Raw genomic sequence first — 21467 nt, forward strand, 5'->3', positions numbered from 1 at the left:
GCGCGGCGCACTAGGGGGCGGCTACTGGCAGTGCCCAGGCCAGTGCGAAGAGGCGCAGAGCCGCCACTGCAGGTAGGACGATGCCTCTTTATCTCGGCTTTCTCGGCCGCGGCTCGGCCGCTCGGGGCAGAGGCGCCGCACGCCTCTCCCTGAATTACTGCGATTTCATGGGGTTTCCATGGAAATGGCTTTAAGCGCCACTTCCCCGCCTGGCGCGGAGTCCCGGCACTCCCGCGCTCCTCGGGGGTGGTGCCCTGCGCGCGCGGCCGTTGGGAAGTGCGTCACACCGGGGGCGCGCCTGCGCCAGGGCGGTGGATTCGAACGGCCGTACCGCCGGGCACGGCCTCGGCCTTGGCGGCGGCGGCCTTCGCAGCAGGAGGAGCAGGATGAAGCGCAGGGCGCCTCGCAGCACTTTGCGGAAAATAATAAAGAAGCACAAGCCGCATTTGCGCTTGGCGGCTAACGCTGACCTCCTGGTGAGGAAGGAGACGGGCGGGCAACGAGTACACGCCCTGGATCTGGGTGCGGGCCGCACCGCCCCTCCGCGCCGGCCTCGGCAGCCTCCAGCCGAACCACTTCGGGCACAGGCTGGCGACAGCGCCTGGCCCTGGCAGCCGACTGCCGTCCCCAGCCGCTCGGGTGGCGCCAGGGGCTTCAGGGCTCAGTCCTCCGACTCCACGAGGACTCTCCGGCGAGCCTGGGTTCGCAGTGCAGAGTCCGGAGCAGTTGTATTTTTGGCCATGGCGGGCAGCTGCTGCTCTTCTGGTTGCCGTTAAATGTCTAAAGAGACATGTAGTCTATTAAGTGTCTTATCGCTTGAAAGATGTGTACCGATGGATTGTGCACACTGGAGTGCTTTGCAGTTGCTGGGTGTTAGGGGATGTCAGGTTACTGCTAGTGGTGTTTCTGCAGAGACCTGAAGGTAGAGGGAAGGCAAGAGGATAGATGGTTAGTTAGTCTAATAAAATAGTAATAAGTACTGATTGCAGCTTTCTGCTTTGCTGGTGGTTACTGTATCGTAGGTTTCTGACTGAGTTTGGGGATTCAGGGACATACTGATGCAGAAATACCATGACATTACATGTGTGTACTGCTGTTCTAAGAGCTGGATGAGGTGGCCTGAGAAATAGGGATATGTGTTTGTTGTTTATGTAGAGCAGTTTGGGTATACAGGTGTCAATTCTCTGAGTTGCGATTAATGAGTTTCTAAGTTGTTAAGGTATCTTGGATGATCATATTTTTGTAGAAGGCCATCTAAGTAATGTCTATCCAAAAGTAAGGAATGACAAGTCTTCTTAGTAACCTAACAAGGAGTAAGGAGTTGGGATCCTGTTTGTGGTTGAAAAACACCTGCCATAAAGGTGTATGGATAACAGAGCCATATCTAATGAGTTTCTGAAAACTGAGGCCACAAAGCTGGTTTCCTTCTGAGCTACCGTAAGGGATTTGTGGTATAGGAAGTGTTTCGTTTGCCAAGAAATTACTTGACTATAGCAACAAAACCTGACCTCAAGAGGGCTTGTGGTGGTAGCTGCCATATTGGTAAAAGAAAATAAATCTCTGCATAAAAAAAGAATAATCTTTCAAGTGAATTAATAGGCCTGCCTTGCTTGACTGTCATGCCCTCTTACTTTCAAATGCATGTGATTCTCACAGCATCAGTCAATACTGTGTACTAGTATAGTCCCTGACTTGACTTGTAAGTCCCCGTTTCTTATGTGTATAAAAGGTGTCTTGTAGCATCTTGTAGGTTGGTATCTGGACAGATTAAGCTAAATGTAAATTATAAAATTTAAAGAATACATAATGAGGTAAATATAAATTAATATGGTAATCACATGGGAGGATTTTCATTTGAAAGTAGCCAGTACATATTTTTATAATTGGTCTAATAAAAATATGATCTCTTCCTCCTACTTTTGCTATCTTTGGAGTATTTCATGGACTAAGGGCCTGGCCCCTTGCTGCTCATGCTACCTATTCAAAGCTTACTTGGTGGAATGGAGTACTAATCAAATGTACACAATCACTAATAATCAGTTTTTTTGATGGTCATTAGTAACAGTTGATCTGTGTTTCTATGGTCATGTTAATTTGACTTCAAGGTAGTGTAGCTATCTGGAAAGGGGAACATCCTCCAAATCTTGGTAATTGATTTCTGTGTCTTCCTTATCCTGATGCTCATATTCTGTTGGCTACAAAGACAATCACTGAGTTGCATATAATAAAAAACAACAATCTAATCTAGGTTAAAATGTGGCTATGCAAATACTCGTTTCAACACAAAGGATAAGATTGGAATGAATTTTAATGATGTGGTGGAAGCTTAGATTATCTCTTCTGGTGATTTCAAATCAAATGGCCTTTCAATGTTAGGAGGCTTGGCTTTTTTATTTTACCTTTAAATAGGAATGTCTAGGGGTGGTCATTGTCTATGATGTTCTTCAACTAGGCATGTGGCTATTGATCCTTTAGCATTTTTTCTATGAATAAATAATGAGCCCATATGGAGTGTTGCTTTGTTTTACAAGGGAAAAAAAAAGGGGAGATGGGGTCCCATAGATAGGCAAGTAACTTTTGAAAGTATGTTTTTTAAGTTTATCTGTTATTCCCTATAATCCTTATAAGAGTGATTAGATTTGCATACTTTAGAAATTTATATAGTAGCTGTCTTAACAAGACGAAGCCATATACCTTTTGAGCAGAATGCTAGTGGCTTCTGGAGAGAAATAGGACATTTGTCTGTTTCAATTTTAAGCTATCTTGCTGAATGACACATAAGTTGTTTTTGAATCTATTGTGGTACTTACTTAGCCACTTCAGTGAGGAGGTCTGCCTACTGGGCTTATGACCTAGTCAAGTTGTTTTCCTGACCTTTGGTGATTATTTTTCCCCGATAAAGCAATGTCTTCTTACGTGATCATTACTGACAAGTTTGAAAGGTACCAGAATTAAGAAAATCTTGTGAAGTACCTGGATGGAATTTCTTCTTCACTTTTCAGATTGTTTTGATTGAGTCTTTTTGGAACTTGAAGTTTTGTCAAAAACTGTTTTCGAAGCATGACATCTTTTTCTGTGTAAAGTATAACTACAGCTTTTGCAAAAAAAAGGGATTTTTTTGGAGGAGTGTGGTTATATCTTTGAGTGAAGAATAGTGTTTAAGGTTTTTCCAGTGCGCACAAAGCTCAATTATTTACCTTTTTGAAAATAAAGATTTTAGTACTGATTCAGATATTTCCTGTCCTGCCTCCCCAGCCCCCTGGCAGTGGTTGGAGATGAAAAAGCTGCAAACTTTGTTTCAGCTTGAAATTGTAGAAGAAAAGGAGTACCTCAGCTGCCTGATTTATGCTAGAAGGGCAGGTTTGTATTTACATTGTAGAAAAAGCTTTGTATTGAATAGCCCCTTTTAAATTCATTGTTGGCATGGAATGGTGAATAAGGGTACACTGAAGGCAAAATATCAGTCTAAAGAATTGTTCTGAGGTTATGGTGGCAGAGGAAAAATTCAGAGCTTGTCCCCTCTGTTCTGTCGAGCAGGTGTGTGGAAGTTGCTCTACAAGCAGAGTTGTGAGGTTTACTTATGTTTTTAAAGCCTTGCAACCTTTCTTTTAAGGGAAACAAACTTTCTGTTGTGTAAAGTGCTTTTCATGAGTAGATTAAAATGATTTGTGCAGGGGGACAATAATATGTAGTAAAGTAATAACTTTAAACAAAAGTGGTATAACTTGGTACTTATTAGTACCTGTCCCATTCGTGGTATTCAGTCATTCTGCCTTGCATTAGCCTTTCTCTATTGCATTGAATAATCTGGAATATTTCTTAACATGCATGGTGTGTTGTGGAATGTTCTGATTTTAGTTATATGACTATGTTTACATCTATAGGTGTTCAGAGGAAGCTTTTCCATATACAACAATTCACGTTAAAAGTGAGAAAATAAAGGTACTAAGAGAAAATGCAACTTTTAAAGGCAGTTTAACATTTTTTAACTTTAGGTGACCCAGCAAGTGGACTTGCAAGTATGGAAGCTTTTATTTCGCTTTTCTCTTCTTCCCTAGGTTGTTCCCAGAAATCTAACCTCCATGTTGATAAGTCTAATAATGAGAGTTCTAATGTTGAACACTCTTTTAGTGTCACTGCTTGATTCCATCTGAGGTTATTTTTGTGTGAGTAACTGTAGACTAGTTTAAAAATGGTTTTGATATTCTGCTAAATAAATCTGAAAAAAAAAAATCTGATTTTTGTGTAGCAGATGCTTCCATGTGATGCCAAATGTTATGTAAATTTATGTATTGCATGCTGGCTTCATTTAGTTTAGAAGATTCAAAAAAACCCCTAAGTTGGTTGTCATATGAACACTGAAATGCCTGTCTTCTAACAGGTTCTTTGTGCTGCAAACCCCCTGCCGAAGTATTTCCTATGAACTCTAGTTTCTCACTTTCCTCGTTTTGTCTTTCTAGGCTTTCCAGATCAAGTAGAGCAGAATAAGTATATCACCTTTTCATATATTTCAGTAATATTTGTCTGAGCTCTTAATTGAAAAGGTATTTTCCTGTGCTTTGTGTTGAGAATATAATTTGAAAATCTAATTTGCAAAATATGCAGTTACCAATTTTCAGGTTGGACAGTAGAAACAATTCACATAATGTCTTTATAATGCTAGAGGCTTGTATTATGCATCACTTATTACACAGAGGTGCTTCTGGCTGTCTGTTTTTAGTTCAAGTTCGAGCAGTTTCTTGTCTGCTGCTAAAATTTTTGCTAGCTCTGCACTGGCAGTACAGCACTAGCAGTATTGTACAGAATACTGCCCTACTAGTTCTTTTCTTATAGAAAGGTAGAATAAATGATTCTGGAGAAATTAATGTCAATGCTCCTTTGCGCACTGGAAAGGAACAGAAGTCCTTGAACTTGTCTGCGATCCATTTGGTGATAGGGAAGGGATGAATTTGCTGTTCATGAAAAGATGTAGTTTTTGAAAGCCGATTATATTTATTAGTAAGCCAAAGGACTCCTTTTTCTGTGATTTAGATTTTATTATAAAAAAAATCCCAATAAAAATCAGATTTTATTTCTTTTAGGTCAGTTGTTTGTATAATTTCTAGATCACTAACGATTTATGTATACTAAATTTAAACTATATTTACTGGAGTCTTGCAGTAAGGAATGTCCAGGGAATTCATTCTGACTTGATATGAGTGTTATGTTGTTTTCCTGAGAATACTTTTGAGAAATCTATAAGCAGTCTAAGGTGTGATTTGTCAGTCTCAAACAATGAATCTCTAAAAACCCTCAAACTTGCTTAAACAGTTTGAATCCTTGATTTATTTATTTTTTTCTTCCCTCTCTTGAAGGTCCATTTGAGCTTCTTACTATTTCTCCATCGACTAGCAGAAGAAGCCAGGACAAATGCTTTTGAGAGCAAAAGCAAAATAATTAAACCTGAGCATGCTATAGCTGCAGCAAAGGTAATAAAGCATTTTTAGTATTTTTCTTTCTTATTTAATGTAAACTGTATATGATAGTGTATACAAACATTTTCTCTGTTAGTGTTGGTATGTTTTTATTTATAGTCCAAAACCTGCAAAAACATAATATTCTTTAATCCACTGTTGGTCAGTGTCAGTGTTACCAAGACATCAAATTAACTCTCTTTACCCTGTTAAATATAGCCCTATTTTTCTTGATTATTCTGTGTTTAAATTCATAGTTTCAATACATAGGTTAGTTTACACAGTAGTCTACCAGCAAGCATCTATGGGCTGAAAGCCCAGGGAATAGGAGCAAAATCCAAAGCTGGAGAATCTGTATTTCAGATGATAATATATCAAGAAGGTGTTCTGTCATGAGTAATACAAGTGAAGCTTTAGAGAACAAATAAGAAATAGTTCAAAGAGGTTTAGTCATGTTGCTTACAGCTTCAGTTCTTACCTGCTTATTCTGTAAGATGTTAGAAGTGGATTGTTGCAGCATTGTGTGCTTAAAAAAACAGATACTTTGTGTAATGTTTTCAGCAAGGGAAGGACTAACAGAGGATTAAACTGTGGATTGCTGTATGGTTAGTTCAGCATAACAAAAATTGTATGAATATCTGTGAAAGAGGAATCCTCTACATTATGGAGCATAGAAAGTTTAAATGAGGGGAAAGAGGAAGGTGTTTTGCAGCTTCCTCTCTAGCAAGGACTGGAGTAGTATCAAAGTATGACTGAAACCCCTTTGTCCTCTAGCTCAATACACTTACCTGGGATATCTGCTTTACATAGGTTTCATGAAGGAACTCAAGTCTCTTTAGTTTGTTAGCTGTTCAGCTACCTACTACAGCTGGACAAATTGGAAGAACAAAACTTAGTGTTATCTGATTTTTTGGGTCCTGTGGCTTCTGTTTATCTTCAGTATTTTTTTTTCTCCTCTGGTGAAATGTTTAGTTTCATACTACTATAGTAACAGAAATATATACAGGATGTGTAGGGTAGCCAAGGGAATGTTACAGTTGGAATCTTATGCGTTTGTAATTTCTTTTTAAATGCAATCTTAACATTATTTGAACATTTTTGTGCTCCATTTATTTATTTTTTTTAAGATGAGAAGAAAGGAAAACTCTGTACTTTAATAATGTTAACACTTAAATGGTCCCACTTGGGCTTTGAAGTTCATTATTTTTCAGCTTAAACTCCAAACCAAAAAATGTCCTTCCAAGGGTCTAGGCACTCTTGATATAGAAAGAAATAAAGCATTGCAAAGAAGAATTGAGCATAGTAGCTATATAGTTGCAAATCTTGAGGATTTTTTTCATTCTGTCTAGGCCTGATGGGTTAAGAACTTCAAAGAATTTGCTGAGGGCTTGAGAACCCTATTGCCATTTCTCAGTGTTCATTTCTAAAATAAGCCTTTTATTTTAAAGAATACTTAGTTATGAATGTTCTTATTTTTAAAAATACTTTATCTTATGACATTTTTCTGTATGTTTTATTTAATTTCTAACCTTTTCCTTAGACTTGTGCCCTTGGTGACTACTATTAGATGAAACAGATTGTTTGGATAGGTGAACCTTTGATCTGAGTAGCCTAATATTTTGGATCTCTTAGTGCTGCCTGGATTTTAGTGAGAAAAGCAGTGATAAATATACTTTTCTTCTTTTTGCAGGTTATTTTAAAGAAAAGCAAAGGCTAAAAACAGACCACTGGAATTTCAAAGCATGTTTTTCTCAGCATTCTTACTAAAGTGAGATCCTGTGAGCCAGCTTTTGCACTTGTGGAAGTATTTAGTCTTATCGATGTCTGTCTCCTGACTCTGAGTATCTTACTGTTAAAAAAAATTAAGAATCTTACAATGTATGTTTAGATACACTTAATAAATAATTTTTAAATCTGTCACTTGGTGTACCTAATTTCTTCCTTAATAATTGAGGAATGCCTTTACCATAGTCACTATTGAGGTACGCTGTGTCATTTAATATTAGAATTAGGAAACTTCTAAAGGAGAACAGAAATAAAAATGTAGGTTTCACTATAAAGGCATTGTAGATTATGCATTTCAAAGCAGATTTACTAGCTAAACAAAATTTTGGCTTTCAAAACAATTACTGTAGAAACTAGTGTATTAAATGTCTTGGTTTCAATGTATTTATAATGTCTTATTTTTTTAAATTACTTGGAAAGGAGGCTAAAACTTCTGTGTTCTGGGGAAAGAATACATATTTAGTATTTTAAAAATAATTCTCGGAACTGTTAAGCTGGCCTGCTGTTTGGTATTGTATATGAGGTAGGTTAATGGTCTCTAATTCATTTTGGTGTGGACAGATGCACGTTGTGGAAGAGGGAAGATCTGGCACAGCTGATGTTTTTAAGTTAGATCCTGTACAAGTAGTGAAGATAATTCTTGTAATTTCTTGACTTACTTGAAATAAAAGTCATACCTCCTAAATATAACCGTAAGTCACCTCAAACCCTTACGTATTGAGGGTTTTCTCCCTTCTTTAGAGTGTGATCCTAATTTGTCAAAAGTCTAGAAGTGTACATTATATTAAAATATCTTTCAATTTGAAGATCATACTGTATTCCTAATCTGATATTTGTAAACAATTGCGGGACACTTTGCTTAACTAATCTCGCAGTTTGAACTGATAATACAGTTTTGTCGAGTATGTCGTAGCAGATCTTTCTTATGCATGGTGAGTTATTCTTAAAATAAGAATTTTTTAAAACATTATGTACTGAGTATTCTGATTTTGTTTAACATTTTACTGAGTATATTCTAGAAACTTGGAAAAAATGCATTCTGTAAATTGTTTGTTTCCTTTATTCTTTCTTTCATAAAATATCTTTTTAAACTAGATCTGTGGTAGAAGACCTAATGAAGTTGGATTCTCTTATTTGAATTCTTGTGGTGATCCCCTGTCATTAGGAAAAAGGCAATAATTATTGCAGGCAGAGTCATGCTGATGCATTAATAAGGTATCTCTTTACTCAACTCTTCTCATGAAACCCTGATAAATTGAGACTATTGGCTCACTATTGAATTTCCTCTGGTTTTAAAGGTAAGATTCAGATTTTGGGAAGCTCAGACAATACAATTATAACTCTTTCCTCGGGAAAGCAGGACAAAAGGCTTGAAAAATTCAAGGCACGCTAAGACATTTTCCAATTTTTCCATTCTCTTTGCAGTTTTCCCAGTGTTCTGTTTCACATCGTACCCTGCCTTTTCACAGGGACCATCAGTGAAAGATGGAGAAGTAGAAACGAAGAAATAGAAGATTTTGGCAGAAGACTTTCTGGTGGCCCTTGTCTTGATTTTTCAACTTTTCATGTAGCTGATATGAACCTGGGCCAGTGAGTGATATCACAAGGGCTTAAGGCACAAAAGAAGAAAAATGTTTATTGATAAGCAGGTGGTTGAGGGAAGAGCATTTTTCCTTGTGAGGCTGTGCTGTTGGTGTTTTAGTTGCATCTTGTGTGGAGTGACTGATGAAAGAAGATCTGCCGTTTGCCAGCTTGATCAAGTCTTCTTGTGAGGAGCACCACACTCTGTCATGGACACATAATTTTACTTGCAAGATATATTCGAAGAGAGAAGGTAGTTATGAAAGCTTTGAAACTAGATTCATGCGTACTTTTGTTTTCATTTGTGGGGCAGGTAGGTTTAATACTTTGAGTGGTATAAATCACCTGATTAGTAGGTTTCAAACTATTTTTAGAAGCATGAGTATTAACAGTATATCAATGAAGAAGATCTATGGAGAGATCTAGCTGTGTACCTCCCAATGGAGTCAACAGGAATACAGGAACTTGTATGCTTTTCTATGCCCCAAATAATCATAGTTCTATTAGAATCTAAAGTTATGTTAAATCGTTAAGTCTGCTGTTTTCATTCAGGAAATTACACAGATGCTAGAGAGGACATTTATGCCTTGGAGTTTCATTGAAGTTTTATATGTAGTGTAATTGTTAAAAGTAATCTTCAGTTGCATAATACAAGTAGTAAATATTTTCTGGTTGTAGTGATACAGTAAAGGGAAAAAAAAATCAGAAAAGTGTTTGCAGTAATAGGAAAATTCTTTTTCCAGCCATAAGGTGGGGATAGAACAAAAATTGTCTCTTCTCTAATGGGGAAGTTACTTGCAGGGAAAATATTATTCAGTTTATTCCTGCTCAAAACTATACCATAGGTTGTGACACTTCCAGGTGTTTTTTCTGAAGACTATGAAGCCTGCATTGCTGAGATTATGTAGATCAATTAATCCCATTCACACAAAAAAGTTGTTCTACTAATCCATGCTGATGACTCTTGAAGATTTTTTTCTTTCTAAGAAGCTTGGTATCTCAAGATCAGGTAGTTTTCTTAGTTACATGCTTGTAGTAATTTGTACAACATAGCCTTGTTTTTATAAATTAGTATGTTCTGTGAGTACAGGACATTGCTCATGTATCGACCTTAACTAGAAAACGTATACCTTGCACTGTTTGAATTGCCGACTAATAGAATGCTATTAGTCTTTTATCAGCTTAGAACAGCTAATGAGGCTACCTTATAACTTCTCAATACATAAGGGTTTGAGGTGACTTATGGTTATGAGTATATATTTAGGACGTATGACATTTATTTCAAATAAGTCAAGAAATTACAAGAAAATAAAGTTCCTATTTTTAGAGATGTAAATTATGTCAAATTTAAGTTCTCTGCTGTGTAGTTGTTTTTCAGTTCAGTATGCTATATATATGTATTGGAATACAGATTCCTTCATCTATTTTAATGGTAATGTACTTTTAGCTGCTGTGGTAGCTACTTGGATGTGATAAGTGCAACAGAAACAATTTATTTTATGTTCAAGTAGATTCAGTTCTAGGGTGAGAAGATGCTGATGGCATTTTTGTTGTGCTAAATAAAGAACTTGCAACTTTTTTGAGGAAGTTGGTGAAGAGTCTTACTACCTGACAGCTCATGGAACTGCAGACATAGTCAGTTGGAATTCATTCATTTACTGTTTGGTGAAAAATGTTGGGGGTATGTCAGTTTCTTTGCAGCCCACATTCATCAAATTCACACGGGCTTTGGTACATAATACTCTCCTGTGGGCTGGGTTATTAATGTTATCCTGACCAAACTGCTGAAAGATCTTTTCAGGTCATTTAATACCTATGAGATCAAATTTCTTGCTGAGAAGGTCACTTTCCTGGGGGAATGATTTTGGTGCATGGAGAGCTCGGTAGAGCATAGAAAACAGCCTGAACAGCCCTAAAATTACTTCTGGTTTACAAAAAAAATTGTAGACATTGCCTTATACTGGGTAATAATGTGACTGCAGCAGTTAAATGAAACCAAGGAATGGTTTGCTCTTAACTTCCTAGCACTAGGTCAGGCTCTGCACAAACAGAGACTCCAATTATGTTTCTTCAGCATGTAGAAAGCACAGAACAGTACATATTTTGGTAATTGAGCAGACTTTGAATAAAAAATTATAAAGGGCAAATAAGGGGTAGGGCTGAATTAGATGGAGATCCTAATCCCTTATATCAATTGAATTTGTGATAACCTCTGAAATTGACAGCCTAATGTGAATTTTAAAATTTGTTTAACTTTAGCAGGTACACACAGAGATTAGATTAGTTTTAATGGGATTTGTGCAAGTTTTATAAATAAACTAGAAAAAGGAAAACATTTTAGTTAAAACATTTGACACATAAGGCAGTTTTTAACATTCTGTTGCATAGCTGAGTTCTTACTAGGACAAGAAAGCCTCTAGTCCTAGCTGTTGGAAGGTACTCACATGGTAAAAGCTGAAGTTAACATACTGATGGTGGGTTACATTGCAACTTGTTTAAATTCTTTAGTTAGTTTTTCCTCTTCAGAGAAAATTGTATGTACAATGCTGTTTCCAAAATTTGTAGTCTGTGTAACTATTGCTGATTTCTGAAGATGGATTATCAATTAAAAATGATTTAGAGACAGACCTTAATTTAAAGAAAGAAGGAACAGTAAGGGAAAAGTAAGCACATGGTGTAGTAAATGATTGTCTGACTGAACTTAACTGTTTCTGTAGTTTCACAATTTCTTTTTCACATTCAGGTTTAATTGTGGATTCCTGCAATTTACTCCTGCAGCATGGGCTGCTCTTTGCTCCATTGTGGGCTTCCCACGGGGTTACAGCCTCCTTTGGGCATCCACCTGCTCTGGCATGACGTCCTCCATGGGCTGCTGGTGGATCTCTACGCCACTGTGGCCTCCACAGTTGCAGGAGCAGGGCCTCACCATGGGCTGCACTGCAAGCTTCAGGGCAATCTCTGCTCTGGTGCCTGGAGCACCTCCTGCCCTTCTTCACTGACTTTGGTGTCTGCAGAGTTGTTGTTCTGACATTCTCACTCCCCTTTCCTGCTGCAGTTTGCTCCTGCACAGTTAATTTTGTCCCCCCTTCTCAAATACACTCTCACAGAGATACTACCATCATCGCTGCAGGAACTGTGGGATTGTTTAGGTAAGAGGAGACTGCAGGGGGATCTCTTTAACATTTACAAATATCTCAATGATGGATGTCAGGAGATTGGGGCATCCCTTTTTCCTATTGTGTCTAGCAACAGGAGAAGGGGTAATGGGATGAAGCTGGAACACAAAAAGTTCCATTTGAACATAAGGAAAAACTATTTTACTGTGATGGTGAGGGAGCCTTGGCACAAGCTGCCCAAGGAAGGCGTGGAGTCTTCCTTGGAGGTCTTCAAGACTGGTCTGGATGCGTTCCTGTGGGACTCGATCTAGGTGGACCTGCTTCTGCAGAGGGGTTGGACTACATGATCTCTAAAGGTCCCTTCCAACCCCTACTATTCTATGGTCACGGATGGACTCGGCCTTGGCCAGCAGTGGCTCAATCTTGTGTGGCATTGGCTCTGTCAGATACAGGGGAAGCTTCCAGCAGTTTCTCACAGAAGTAACCACTGTAGCTGCCCTGCAACCAAAGCCTTGCTACATAAATCCAATGCACTTTGAAAGGTATACTGAGTTCAAGAGAATTTAAGGAAAAGACTTCAAAGTAGCCATCAACAGCTAAGTTAAGCTTTCTTTTCCTCTCTTTGACTGGATTTTATGAATTGGGAAGGAGAGAAAGATCAATCGACTAAGAATGGTTCCAAATAGGAAAAAACTCACAGTTTAATCCCATCACTGATATTATTTCAGACTTCTTTGTCTGCAATACATTTTATGATCTGAAATTCATTTGAATCCACTGTCACAAAAGATATCTATGCGGGAGAAAGCTTCAGTCTCACAGTCAAGCCAGAATATGACATTCCCATAGTTTCAGCTCTGTGGTTTGTTCTCTCCTGCTAGTCATGGGTGTGTGAAGGGAGGATCTGCTTTGGGCAAATATCCAGGCCTTGGGAGACACACTGCAGTATCTGTAACATTCTAGGGGAATTTCTTTGGACATCGTTACTGGAATGGCCATTGTGTCTTTCCTCATAATTCATGAGCAACTCTGCTCTGGAGAATTTTCGAGCATTTTCTAACCTTTCCTGTAAGTTTTTCTGTACTATTTTGGACATTAATATAGAATATTTTAATTAACTTACTTTAGCTTATCCTAAATTGGGAATAAAATTCAAATATTAAATGCTCCCTAAACCCATTAGTCTTCAGGGAGAAACCAAGTATAGGAGCCAGTAGCCCTGAAGATTTATGAAGTATTGCTTACTTGTTCATTTCAATATTTATGCATATATGTAACATAAACACAAGTATTGTGAGACTGTGGAAGTAGAACCTAGGGTTTAATGATACCTCTTGACTGCGATTTTTGAAGTTAGGTCTCAGCAAGGTATGGAGTAACTTACTGGCTTGAGGAGGTGTCAATTGTACCATAGTTTTGTACCTACAAGCACAAAGAAGTGTTAATGTTAGTGTTCACGCTACCATGCCTTATGTTGAACTTTTCTTATTTGCTGTCTGGCAGTGCAGCTACAGCCAGGAATTGGAAGAATAGGCAATATTAAAAACAGGATGAGTGCAAGCACAGCAGTTTTACTTTGGCATATTATTTTCATGAACCTAGCATCTTTTGCAAGGTTTTCTTGGAAATAAAAAGAAAACACCTTTCCAAATCATCTTTACTTGTGTAGAATAGATGCTTAATTACACTGAACTTCTCCAAAACAAACGTTCATGTATTGACTGAATTGTACTTTCTGCTAACATGTTTTTTTCCTACTTCTTTCTTGCCCACTTTTATTCACAAGGGAAGAAGATGGGATAAGCTGGATGCTCCTGTCTTCTAAGAAAAACTCTTCTAATGCCTCTTTTTTTTTTTTTTTCCTTTTCTTTTTGTGAAAGGCCTGGTGGACTTCACACAAAGGCCATGTGTGTCTAAAATGGTGTTCTAGAAAATCAGAGATTTACAAAGATATTGTTTTGTCTCTGCTGACTGTGGTTTACAATGTTTCTCTGGTGTGTAAAGAAACCTTTGCACATACTGGCATTGTTTTTGCAACTTTAAAGAAATCTGGATTTTTAATATATATTTTTATTAGGTTTTGAAAACTAGATCTTTTCTAATGTATGAAATTCCAGATGAAACTTAGACTGCCTGAGGCTGTGTTTTGTTCTCTGAGGAACCTGTCAATTTAAAATATCATTGAGAATGGAGAGGATTTTTGTTAGATTATGTGAAATTTTTGTTCTATTTTTTTATTCATTTGGTTTGGTTTTCTTGCCAGCTGCACAGGCTAATAGATATTTAAAAGAGTTTTTTGCTAAATATTTGATACCATATTCCTTTATTCAAGCATGAAAATCCAATTATGACTCATGTCCCAGAGATGTCTTCTAGTTTCCATAACAGTCCTAATATTCTTCATTTTGAAGACTAAGCAGAGTTTCTTCCCAGTATTTTCTGTTCCTCTTTTTCCAACCCTTAACTTCAATGCTAAAGGGAAGAGAGGGAGAGGATGGTTGCAGTGTGCCAGAACATTTATACTGAAGCCTAAGCAATAATACCAACAGGTACTGGGTTTTAAATAGTGAAAAGCATAGGTGAGACAAATGCTCCACAGTCCTTACCAAATTTAGATGATCCTTTAGAGAGAAAATTCACAAGATAAACCTTTGTTAGCCCTCCTATTGTTTTGACTTAAAAACTGTGGAAATGCTTTCCTCCTCCCCCCTCCCCCACCAAAAAAAAGCTTGCTTTTTTTTTTCCTCCTTGTTAGCAAAAGAGAAGTCTCAAATCCAGTGTAAATGTGAACAAAAGAAATTTTTTTCTCTCTTTACTATGTTAATCATTGATCGAAAAACATTTTGTGTAATTTTCTTTTTTTTTTGTGAGGTATACAGTGTTTTTGAGAACATCTGAAAGTTGGAAGCCAAATTTTTAAAGCTGTGCCACATCTAGCACTTTATAAATGGTACTGGTATCAGTTTGTTAAAAAACTAACAAAGTTAGAGCACAAACAAGGAAAACTAGTAGTAAAGAAGCACTTTTAAAGTACCAACTTCTTTCAAGTTTTCATCTTGAAATTCTGTGTAAAATTACATTTGTTAGAAAGCTCATGTATAATATTTTTAGAGCTTAGTAAGTTTAATTCTTGTCTGCATCCCTCTTGAAAAGAAATGTGGACCATGTTTGAGACATAATTTGTGTAACAAAATATCTTTATTTCTGAGTTAATTTAATTTTTACATGCCTCTGTTACAGAGGAAGTATACTTTTAATAGAAGTCATGTGTTTAGAGCAGTAATTTTTGCATTTAACATAAGTTATTTTTATGTTGTTACTGTTTGATGTGAGCTCTACATTTTCTATGAGTAAACTTCTTAGCAGTTACAGCATGGATCTCTTTATCAGTACTATTGTGTTACCAATCACTACATTGGAAATAAATCTTTGGAGGTTAATATCATATTTGGAGCAAAAGCTATGACTGTACTTTTCATGCAAGATGCACTCACAGTCTTTTTTACCTTGGCTTATTGTACTATCCTTGGAAACCTAGAAGAAAATAAATTTGGGTCTCTTTTTGTAATTTCCCGTTTAAATGGGGTCTAGCACCACATGAAACACTTTTGTGACCTTTAGCGATGTCAGAACATGAAACAGAGGAGGAGGATATCCTATGGTGTAGAGTACATTAAGGGGATTACCTCATCAGCATGAAAGGTCCATAACTAATCTGCACCAGAGACATGTGAACTATTGGAGGGGAACATTCTTGAGGATATAAAAAACACATCAAAACATTTTCTCTGAGAGTTGTTCAGCATGTAAGTTGAGCAGCCAGCATGGGAATGTTTCTGAATTGCAGCGTCAAATTTGTTCTCTGTTTCCAGTATTTTTTATCCATATAGCTGTGCACACCCCAAATTTCAAGACTGAGATGGGGTTGATAAAAAATGCAACTGAATTCTTCTTCATATGGAAAATTAAACTGGGAGAGAGGTTGTTCCTGCTGTTTTCCTTATAGTAAGAAGACAGCTTTTCCCTATCTTTTCAAGTGTGTAGATCTAATAACGAAAACATTGCATAACTGAGTTGAGGAAAGCTTTTAATTTTTTTTTTTTTCAAACGTCCTAAACTACTTTGAAACTATACCTTTGCACTGGTTTAAAGTTTTCTTTCTCCAGTCTTCCTTGAGCTTGTATGAAGACAGTAGAGAACTACTTATGAAAATTCAAGCTCTAGCATGAGTCAAATAAGGTGTAGTTCTACCCATCCATCATATGCAAGCCCTATAACTGTTACTATGATACACTTGCTGTAACTGATGGCGTTTGTATTAAACATATTTTTCTGTGTATAATCTTTTTTTTTCTAACATCCTTGGTGACTGATTTGGAAAAATTCACCAAAAGCTATACATACAATCTTCCAGAAATAAAGAGCTCATGTAAATGAGTCAACCCTATTAGCCATCCTTACATTTACAAATAACATGGTTTTTAAATCTTTGTGTTTGCAAAACCCTGTTGCAGTTTTGTGTGTGAATCCTTGTTTGAAAGTATTCCTTTTCATTAAGAGTAGAAAAAATTCCAATGCTGAATCTAAGGAGACTTACCAAGAATTATTTAAATTATCCTTATTAGGTCACACTAATCTGTTATTGAAACACGTGCTAGAATTCTTGGTTCATAGACGTTACAATATATCCTTTGAATAGAACAACGTAAGAGGAAAGTGTCCTAAGCAACTAATTTTTATCCCATTTCCATATTTTTCACTTTCAGATACCTTTTTCTGTTTTTCTGACAAGAGATTAGGTTTTGTTAAGCTATAAGACTCATGTACCGATTGATCAAGTTTTATAGTATCTCTGAAATTCTTAATAATTCATTTTAGTTATATTACTTTTCAACATTCAATGTATCTTACTTAAATGTTTTCTTGTGGCTTGTAGCACTCTAAAATTTGAGACGATAATCCACAAAATTTTTCCTTCCTTACCATGAAATCTTGAGGAATAATATAGTTTCTTCAAGTATATTCACCACTCAGAATTGTTTGTTGAATATTTTTAGTGAGTCTTACTTTTTAGCTCACTGATCAGCCGTCTGTTTTCATTGCCACTTGAAAGGCAAGTCTGTAATCAGACAGCTAGTTTACATGTTATGTTTCTTTGTCCTGATTGAACATATGTAATAATTCTTAGCTGGAAGCTTGCAGAGACAAATGTAAACTGCCTTTCAGTAAACACTTTCTGAAGTGTGATTAAATTGCTTAAATCAACATTCTTGATGATAAACTTAATTAACTTGGGAAAAATTAAGCTGAAGTGTGTATATATATATATATATGTATATATTTTAACATCTGAATTGACACTTGTAAAATATTTCAGAGGTTGGTAAGTTCTAGCTGCAGAACTGTATAGGTGTAATAGATAATCCAGCTTCACTGAAGTCTGATTTATCCTTTTTTTTTTGTTGTTGGAGTGAAATACCATATTTGTACAGAACATAAATAGTAGATGAGAGATTTTACCAAGTGCACTGGGGAAAACCCTTTCCCTTAGGAAAAGTTGAGGGAGAACAGATGCAGTGTCCAATATAAGCGGTTCTAAGAATTGAAGCCCTTTGATCTGAAAGGAAGCCAGCTACTAAATATTTGCAGACAATAACTTCTTTACGATACTATGCCCTCAGTTATGATGTAGACAGCCAAGCTACTTTTTCTGCTTATCTGTTTTCTGTTCTTTCATGGGACCTAAGTCTTAGTTCAACTGAGGTAAATAACAAAAAAAAAAAAGGCAGTTAAGAGATTGTCATGGCAAAAGGGGGAAAAAAAACCCACGACTGAAATCACCATTAAAAAAATGTAGAATTGTGTCGCTTGTCTCCAATAGTAAGAGCCATTCTTGTTGCTGCCTTTAAGCGTTAGATTTTCTTGAGCTCACTCATCTGGGTATTGCATTTGCTGAAGGGAAATTTTCAATTGACTAAGATAAAGGACTTTTTAGCTGAACCTTTTGTAATGTCCATAATTTCATTTTTTTTAGGATTGTTAACATCTTTTTATTTTTCTGTACATAATGTTCTTGTCCAAATTTTCCCTGTTTAGACTGGTGCAAATCTAAAGTTACACAAAGTGATCTAAACTGCTGAAAACGGGTACACGATTTTACCCCAGTAGGTTTCATTACTGTATATTGCTCTAAAGCTCAGCCTCCAGACTGCACGTAATTTTTCTAAGGTACTCAATGTTAACTAACTAACAGCATCTGTAGTACAGCGAAATTGCAGGTTTGAATACTAGGTTTCCACACTAGCAGATATTTTTGGCAAGCATGTACCTTTACCACAAAGTTGTTGCTATTATGGGATTGTTTTAGTCATATGCTGAAACTCATTTTCTTAAATGCACTTTTAATTCTTTCTTTGTTTTGTTTTTATTGTTTGCATAAGAACACCACATGCTAATTCACCACATGATGTGTATGCAGAGTCCAAACATCACAAAATCAGTTCCAAAGTCCAGACATTTACCAGTCTCCCTCTCATAAAGCATATAACGGCAAAATCCCTATTCCAAATTCAAGTCAACCAGAACTTTGGAGTATCTTCAGAGTAAAATACTTTTCACAACAGCTGCAGGAATCTTGATATATAACCCACAGTGGGGTGGACATAACCCTCTAATACAGAAAATATACTGCATAATTTACACATGATGACAAGATGAACGTTTTTATAAGAATTTCTTCAAAAGAAGAAGTAAGAAAACAACTAAAAATAAACAGAAACACTTTCCTGTTCTTCTAAGCCCACATCGACTACAGCCATGATGGCAGCCAACACCTTTTTGGCACAGAGCCCTGCCAGTTGCTTCATCCCAGATTGAGAGAGACACAAAACTTGACTCCTCTTCTGGAACTTTTCCAACCATTTTAGGAGCTTGCTGTCCTGAAAGAGATGGAGGGAAGGAGGATATAGAATGTTTTTTCTCGTTCTTCTTGCTTGTTGATAAATTGAAAATGAGATAATCTACAAATGTACACTTTGATCCCCTCCTTATTTTGCTGGATTTCTCAAAAAACATAAATTGTCAGAAGCTTAAGTGTTATTAAATATTTTTTTACCAATTTTTTTTTTCCAAAATCACATAGTTCACTTACATAATGCAAAATCAATGTGTTTGCTATATTTTATCAGTGTACCATAAGCCATATAAAATAACCTACTTAAAGGGAGAAAAAACTTTTTGAGTTTCTTAGGTCTTTGTGCAGCAAACTTTATAGCAGCATGCATCCCTGATTCGATCAGGGTTTAGCACATAACCTTTTCATCCAATTTTATCTCAGTGTGTATTAGAAAAACAATTCTTACTAAATTTTCAAGAGAAATATTTAGATAAAAGAAAAAAAGAACAATATTTAGAGAACTGTTTCTACCAAGAAAGAGTGATGAAAAGTTCTTCCAGGACATTATTTTTTAATGTTAAAGTATTGTAACCTATATGGGAGAGAAAGTGAAATTTTCACACACAATCATACATGGTAACACAGATGTGTATAGGACTCTTCTACATATGCATAAGAAGTTGTGTCTAGCTAGTTCATTGAATGTCAGTCCTGGCAAGATACATCCTCAAATGCCACTCATGGGTTTTTATTTTCATAACTGAGAACTGTAAACATCTTCTGAACTGAAAGAAGAGCAAGAGTGGAGTTCAAATGCAGATTCTTAGGTCCCAAAGGCTTTCTGGTATTCACAGCCAAAGTGAAAGATGTTTGATCTGTTTCTCTAGTTCACTCAGATACTTGTATGTCACTCCAACAAAAAGAGTTAAATTCTGGTCATGGGGGACAACCAGATCTCTGCCACCTCATCTTACTTTCCCACATCAAAGATCCTAGCCCAGGATGAAGTATGAGCTGCTGTTGCTATAGTTAACTCTCATCTACTGAATGGTGATTTGTGTCCAACGGACATCCAGAATATGTTAAAACAGGTTCAAAACTCCCCTTGCCTACTCTAGAAACATTAGGCCGGGCAATCTTTGTAGTTCCCTTTTCCTTCCTTACCTCTTCAGGTGAAGCAGCAGAGATTATGTTTACCCCACCTCCAGAAAGTCTTGACCAGGTTTGTTTATGTTTCCTAATTTGGAACTGTGATGACTGGCCATTTATGAGGGGAAGAGTGATATTACATGTTATTACTTAACATTATTAAGGAAATATGGAACATGTCCAAGTCAGAATCATTATGAACTTGGTGGAAAGGATGACTGACTTTACCCTGACTCCCACACTTCAAACCTTTCATCTCCTGATATGAGTGAATTTTTTGAGTGCCAGAGATTTTACAGTCCTTTGTAGTGAGTAAAACATCTTCATTTTGCCAAGATATGTTACATGGGTATGCTTTTGAATTCAGTCATAATTAAAGCAATATATGGTCTAGAAGAGAGGTGAGTCCTGTTGGAATCTATTTCCTAGCCTTCCTCTGAGGAATATGACTTAATTGTGCAAGCTATGGGGAAGTACAGTTGCCCTTCTGAAGCCAAGAAAGGAAAAAACAATTTGGTCAGTTTTATGTTCAGTTACATACAGATGAATTCGATTTAACTCTATTAGTTCCGTGCAGTCTTGGTTCTGTTTCATTATATATCCAGAATGTCTGGAGGAGTCCTATGATTCTGTAAAGATGAACTGACTAAAGCATTGCTTCCCATCAGACAAATTTTTACCAGAATTTAACACACTAGGTTTCAATCATATGTTACATTTTAGGTTGGTTAGATTATCTGACATTGTATTTTCTGATTAATTTGGAGGGTGTTACTGTTAAATATTTCATGTTTACACCTCTTTAAATATTTAAGTTAAAAATAATTTAGTAATATTTTTTTCTTTTTCTAGATGCTACAACTGCTAGGAACATTTTTGTTAGAAGAAATATGAGGAGCTTGTCCTACGTGTATTGAGAGACTGAGTTAAAAGGCCAGGGCTTTCAGGTCTTAGCACCTAAAACAGAGAGATGCCTAAATCAGCTTTTGGATATCCAAACAACCCCATGCACCAGTACAGGCTGGGGATTGACCTGCTGGAGAGCAGGTCTTCAGAGAGAGACCTGAGAGTCCTGGTTGATAATAAACTAACCATGAGCCAGCAATGTGCCCTCGTGGCCAAGAAGGCCAATGGCATCCTGGGATGCATCAAGAAGAGTGTGGCCAGCAGGTCGAGGGAGGTTCTTCTCCCCCTCTACTCTGCCCTGGTGAGGCCTCATCTGGAGTACCGTGTCAAGTTCTGGGCTCTCCAGCTCAAGAGGGACAGGGAAGTGCTGGACAGAGTTCACTACAGGGCGACCAGGATGATCAGGGGACTGGAGCATCTTTATGAGGAAAGTCTGTGTGAACAGGGGCTATTTAGTCTGGAGGAGACTGAGGGAGGATCTCATTAATATTTACAAATATCTAAACAATGGATGTCAGGAGGTTGGGGCATAATTTTTTTTTATTGTATCTAGCAACAGGACAAGGGGTAATGGGATGAAGC

At 37.0% G+C, this 21467-nt stretch overlaps 1 protein-coding gene across 1 annotated transcript; it reads left to right on the forward strand.

Annotated features, from left to right (window-relative positions):
- The first annotated feature begins 324 nt into the window (after window positions 1-324).
- CENPW (centromere protein W) lies at window positions 325-7318 on the forward strand. Its single transcript, XM_061990784.1, has 3 exons — window positions 325-476; window positions 5355-5468; window positions 7144-7318. Exons 1-3 carry the CDS (start codon window positions 387-389, stop codon window positions 7168-7170), a joined length of 231 nt encoding a protein of 76 aa, XP_061846768.1. The 5' UTR covers window positions 325-386; the 3' UTR covers window positions 7171-7318.
- Window positions 7319-21467: the final 14149 nt, after the last annotated feature.

This window comes from Colius striatus, chromosome 2, assembly GCF_028858725.1.
Source record: "Colius striatus isolate bColStr4 chromosome 2, bColStr4.1.hap1, whole genome shotgun sequence".
Taxonomy (NCBI): Eukaryota; Metazoa; Chordata; class Aves; order Coliiformes; family Coliidae; genus Colius; species Colius striatus.